General features: G+C 41.7%; 1 protein-coding gene across 1 annotated transcript in view; it reads right to left on the reverse strand.

Annotated features, from left to right (window-relative positions):
- LOC126440356 (translation initiation factor IF-2-like) overlaps nucleotides 1-5,877 on the reverse strand; it is a 56,083-nt gene extending 50,206 nt beyond the window's left edge. Inside the window, exon 1 of the mRNA XM_050090646.1 lies at nucleotides 5,830-5,877. Within this exon, the coding sequence (XP_049946603.1) occupies nucleotides 5,830-5,877 (48 nt within the window). The remainder of the gene's footprint in view (nucleotides 1-5,829) is intronic.
- Between the last annotated feature and the right edge of the window lie 408 nt (nucleotides 5,878-6,285).

A 6,285-nucleotide genomic window follows, 5' to 3' on the forward strand; every position in this document is an offset into this window, starting at 1 on the left:
GGGCACCATGCCAAATACTTTCCGGAAATATAGAAATATGGAGTCTGCCTGTTGCCCTTACCGTGTGAGAAAAGGGCAAACTGAGTTTCGCACGAGCGACGCTTTCTAAAACCATGCTCATTCGTGGACATAAGCTTCACAGTCCCAAGAAAGCTTTTTATATGGGAACTGAGAATATTCAAGGATTCTGCAGCAAATAGAAGTTAGGGATATTGGCGTGTAATTTTGCGGATATGTTCTCTTACCCTTCTTATGCACTGGAGGCACCTGCGCTGTTTTGCACTCGTTTGGGACATTGTCCTGGCAAGAGATTCACGATAAATGCAAGTTAGGTAAGGGGCAAATGAAATAGAGCACTCTTCCAAAAATCGAATTGGATTTCCATCCGGGACTGATGATTTACCTGCTTTCAAATTTTTTAGTTGTTTCTTTACGCCAGGTATGCTTACTGTATGATGATGGCGTCCTCTTGGGTAAAATATTCCGGAGGTAAAATAGTCCCCCATTCGGATCTCCGGGCGGGGACTACTCAAGAGGACGTCGTTAGCAGGAGAAAGAAAACTGGCATTCTACGGATCGGAGCGTGGAATGTCAGATCCCTTAATCGGGCAGGTAGGTTAGAAAATTTAAAAAGGGAAATGGATAGGTTAAAGTTAGATATAGTGCGAATTAGTGAAGTTCGGTGGCAGGAGGAACAAGACTTTTGGTCAGGTGATCACAGAGTTATAAATACAAAACCAAATAGGGGTAATGCAGGAGTAGGTTTAATAATGAATAAAAAAATAGGAGTGCGGGTTAGCTACTACAAACACCATAGTGAACGCATTATTGTGGCCAAGATAGACACAAAGCCCATGCCTACTACAGTAGTACAAGTTTATATGCCAACTAGCTCTGCAGATGATGAAGAAATTGATGAAATGTATGACGAGATAAAAGAAATTATTCAGGTAGCGAAGGGAGACGAAAATTTAATAGTCATGGGTGACTGGAGTTCGTCAGTAGGAAAAGGGAGAGAAGGAAACATAGTAGGTGAATATGGATTGGGGGGAAGAAATGAAAGAGGAAGCCGCCTTGTAGAATTTTGCACAGAGCATAACTTAATCATAGCTAACACTTGGTTTAAGAATCATAAAAGAAGGTTGTATACCTGGAAGAATCCTGGAGATACTAGAAGGTATCAGATAGATTATATAATGGTAAGGCAGAGATTCAGGAACCAGGTTTTAAATTGTAAGACATTTCCAGGGGCAGATGTGGATTCTGACCATAATCTATTGGTTATGAACTGCAGATTGAAACTGAAGAAACTGCAAAAAGGTGGGAACTTAAGGAGATGGGACCTGGATAAACTGAAAGAACCAGAGGTTGTAGAGAGTTTCAGGGAGAGCATAAGGGAACAATTGACAGGAATGGGGGAAAGAAATACAGTAGAAGGGGAATGGGTAGCTCTGAGGGACGAAGTAATGAAGGCAGCAGAGGATCAAGTAGGTAAAAAGACGAGGGCTAATAGAAATCCTTGGGTAACAGAAGAAATATTGAATTTAATTGATGAAAGGAGAAAATATAAAAATGCAGTAAATGAAGCAGGCAAAAAGGAATACAAACGTCTCAAAAATGAGATCGACAGGAAGTGCAAAATGGCTAAGCAGGGATGGCTAGAGGACAAATGTAAGGATGAAGAGGCTTGTCTCACTAGGGGTAAGATAGATACTGCCTACAGGAAAATTATAGGGACCTTTGGAGAGAAGAGAACCACTTGTATGAATATCAAGAGCTCAGATGGCAACCCAGTTCTAAGCAAAGAAGGGAAGGCAGAAAGGTGGAAGGAGTGTATAGAGGGTTTATACAAGGGCGATGTACTTGAGGACAATATTATAGAAATGGAAGAGGATGTAGATGAAGATGAAATGGGAGATAAGATACTGCGTGAAGAGTTTTACAGAGCACTGAAAGCCCTGAGTCGAAACAAGGCCCCGGGAGTAGACAACATTCCATTAGAACTACTGATGGTCTTGGGAGAGCCAGTCATGACAAAACTCTACCATCTGGTGAGCAAGATGTATGAGACAGGCGAAATACCCTCAGACTTCAAGAAGAATATAATAATTCCAATCCCAAAGAACGCAGGTGTTGACAGATGTGAAAATTACCGAACTATCAGTTTAATAAATCAGAGCTGCAAAATACTAACGCGAATTCTTTACAGACGAATGGAAAAACTGGTAGAAGCGGACCTCGGGGAAGACCAGTTTGGATTCCGTAGAAATGTAGGAACACGTGAGGCAATACTAATCTTACGACTTATCTTAGAAGAAAGATTATGAAAAGGCAAACCTACGTTTCTAGCATTTGTAGACTTAGAGAAAGCTTTTGACAACGTTAACTGGAATACTCTCTTCCAAATTCTGAAGGTGGAGGGGGGGGGGGGGGAGAGGGGGTGGCAAAATACAGCGAGCGAAAGGCTATTTACAATTTGTACAGAAACCAGATGGCAGTTATAAGAGTCGAGGGACATGAAAGGGAAGCAGTGGTTGGGAAAGGAGTGAGGCAGGGTTGTAGCCTCTCCCCGATGTTATTCAATCTGTATATTGAGCAAGCAGTAAAGGAAACAAAAGAAAAATTCGGAGTAGGTATTAAAATTCATGGAGAAGAAGTAAAAACTTTGAGGTTCGCCGATGACATTGTAATTCTGTCAGAGACAGCAAAGGACTTGGAAGAGCAGTTGAACGGAATGGACAGTGCTTGAAAGGAGGATATAAAATGAACATCAACAAAAGCAAAACGAGGATAATGGAATGTAGTCAAATTATATCGGGTGATGCTGAGGGGATTAGATTAGGAAATGAGACACTTAAAGTAGTAAAGGAGTTTTGCTATTTAGGGAGCAAAATAACTGATGATGGTCGAAGTAGAGAGGATATAAAATGTAGACTGGCAATGGCAAGGAAATCGTTTCTGAAGAAGAGAAATTTGTTAACATCGAGTATAGATTTAAGTGTCAGGATGTCTTTTCTGAAAGTATTTGTATGGAATGTAGCCATGTATGGAAGTGAAACATGGACGATAGAAGCTTTCGAAATGTGGTGCTACAGAAGAATGCTGAAGATAAGGTGGGTAGATCACGTAACTAATGAGGAGGTATTGAATAGGATTGGGGAGAAGAGAAGTTTGTGGCACAACTTGACTAGAAGAAGGGATCGGTTGGTAGGACATGTTTTGAGGCATCAAGGGATCACAAATTTAGCATTGGAGGGCAGCGTGGAGGGTAAAAATCGTAGAGGGAGACCAAGAGATCAATACACTAAGCAGATTCAGAAGGATGTAGGTTGCAGTAGGTACTGGGAGATGAAGAAGCTTGCACAGGATAGAGTAGCATGGAGAGCTGCATCAAACCAGTCTCAGGACTGAAGACCACAACAACAACAAATGTCGTCCATATTGGAGTCTGTCCAATGGTCAAGTGACGGTATGTTCGTACGATTCCCCTGTGCGAATTGTTCCTTGAAAGTGAAATATAAAACTACGGCTTTCGTTTTGCTATCTTGAATCAAAATTATGGCTAAATTTTCACTCGGGTTTGATTGATGTGGCTGATATCTTGCAAGGGTGCTTTTTTCTCCTTAAAATATGACGTCAAGTTGGTGATGTTCCCTTGTAAGAAAAGTTGTAGAGTCAATTTTGCCTCACAAGTTCGCACATATCCTCGAAATCCATACTGGTCCTCCCCGAGGTTTGGTTCTCTTGGCCTCCGTTCTTCTGCATCTAACTGGTCCCTGTGTTTTGCAACCGTGACTTACTAAACTGATGTTCCGGTAGTAGTCTCACCTTCCAGCATCTCCTTAGTACTCGTATAGGAATTGTAATGTTTCACTTCAAATGTGACGGTCTTTCTCATGCGCCTTGCATATCATGTGAAATGCTTTTCTCGTTATCCGTTCTCCTAAAGATCTTAACAACCTCGAGGGAATCATGTCCACTAGAGGTACCTTCTTTCAACTTATGTCTTTAAATCCTGTGACAAATTATTCTCGCAGTATCACATTACTCATATCATGTTCACTCACTTAGCCCTTCCCTTTCCGTAATACTATCTTCATTTTTATCATTCTTATATAACACTACCACACTGTTCATTAAACTTCCAGACTGCCATTAGTGCAGGCTTTATAAATGAACTTTCGATGTTCTAACAACTTCGCTCTTTTCTAAAAAAATATTCTAAATTTTCCCATACGCGACATTTACCTATCCTACAGTCGTAAGTACTACCGCATAACTCCCGGTCTGACGGTAAAGGTGTCCTTAAAATAACGCGACGAAGGTCGACTGTTGGTTCTTTCTTAATAAGAACATTCTAGTATATTGGTCGAAATTTTCCACAAACTGTTACAATACAATAGGCTCCGAAGTTCTTGATTGCCTTAAACAGCTGTAACACTGTCCCGTTTGAATTTGCTTTCTCTTTGGAACTGTTGAACCGATGAGAGGACCAGAGGAAGTAATCGTAATGGCATGGCTCGACGAATGTGCCAGAAAACGTTTGGGATCATTTTCGAGTGTGAAGAGATGCATCGAGTGTAGTGGAAATCAATTTAATAAAGTACAAGGCACACACTTGTCCTGCAAAACTGCTAACTAGTTGTCCTACTTGAAGTATGGGCAAATCGGTGATGATATTAGTGCCAGTGGGCCAGTTGCGGTGTTTGGATCCAGTTAATGAATAGCAGTTTCCCCTTCCCTTCCTTCTCTCTCTCTCGCTCTCGCTCTCTCTCTCTCTCTCTCTCTCTCTCTCTGTCTCTCTGTCTCTCTCCGTTTCTCTCTCTTTTCCAGTCTTTTGTTTCATTTCGATAATGTAGAAATCAATGAATTAGCACATAATACCAAGCCACGTAAACTTAAACTTCAAAAATACAAGGACTAAATATACTCCGCATAACAAATTGAAAAAGAAATACCAAGAACGTAAGAATGTTTGTGATACGTTCTAAATGGTTGAGAAGACATTCAGTGCATTTTTGTAAATGTGACGATAACCGATGTTAGTGTTAATTTGCTTGGATGCCAATCCAAACGCAATGCACTTTCCTTAAGTCCACTGAGTATTTTTACCAATTATCAATAAGATAATTCAACCCTGCTGCTGTATACCTGTAGTTATAAAATGTCCCAGTACGACGTACAACGAAAAATTAAAGTAAACAACAGTAACGTACCTTCTGATAGCTTCTTACGTAACACCTTCCGTTATCGATACGATTATCGTAGCGAGGTTATCAGCTTTTGTGTATCTCAATGTAGAAATCTGCAGCCAGTGATGACGACTGTTCCGTGTATCAACTCCCTCTAGTAACATGGACGTCATTCCTTCGTGTCTTAACAAATGTCCTATCATCCTGTCTCTTCTCCTTGTCAGTGTTTTCCACAGTTCCTTTCCTCTCCGATTCTGCGCAGAACCTCCTCATTCCTTGCCTTATCAGACCACCTAATTTTCTACATTCATCTGTAGCACCACATCTCAAATTCTTCCATTCCGTTGTGTTCCGGTATTCCCACAGTGCATGTTTCACTGTTATTCACTGCTGTGCCCCAGGACAGCTGATGAAATCTGAAGTGGCAGTGGAACGTCTGTTGTCTCCAATCACTACACCAACTCACTCCATTAATCTTGACTCACTTCCCGTAGTCACCTGATTCACAAGCCCTGAGATTAACGTTGTCGCTCCCCTACAAGCAGCAACTGATTCTTTTTTAGAATCCATAGGTAGTCGTAAATACACCTGGGCAAAAAATTAGTTCTTTAGGATTCAATGAACGTGCAGCCACTACCTTCACAAGTCTTGGCGAGGGAGAGGGCGAGGAGCGAGATACAGCCATCGTCACGCGCTTCGAGAACTACGCTTCTAGAAGTGCACTAAAAGCTAAACTTAATTATTGGAGTGAAGATTAGTTGATATTTCATAGTTTCTGAAATGGTTAAGTATGGAGTTAGTTAACAGTAACTTAGTTCTGCGGATCTTCTGTATATTTTATGCCTGATTCGCTGCGAAAACTCAGTTTTTTGATATATGGCTAAACATTTCGTATCTATCTCCTCAGCGTCTTTCTCACGCAGGAGAGCCAGGAGGAAAGCGGTGAGGAGTCGTAAGAAGACGAGGGCCGAGAACAAGAGGAACTGGAGGTCTAGGACGGCGTGCAGAAGCGGGAGGAGGGTGAGGAAGAGGTCGAGGAAGAAGACGAGGAGGAGGAGGAGGCGTCCACGACGACCACGCGCAGCCGCTCCAG

This window comes from Schistocerca serialis, unplaced genomic scaffold, assembly GCF_023864345.2.
Source record: "Schistocerca serialis cubense isolate TAMUIC-IGC-003099 unplaced genomic scaffold, iqSchSeri2.2 HiC_scaffold_1362, whole genome shotgun sequence".
NCBI classification, from domain to species: Eukaryota; Metazoa; Arthropoda; class Insecta; order Orthoptera; family Acrididae; genus Schistocerca; species Schistocerca serialis.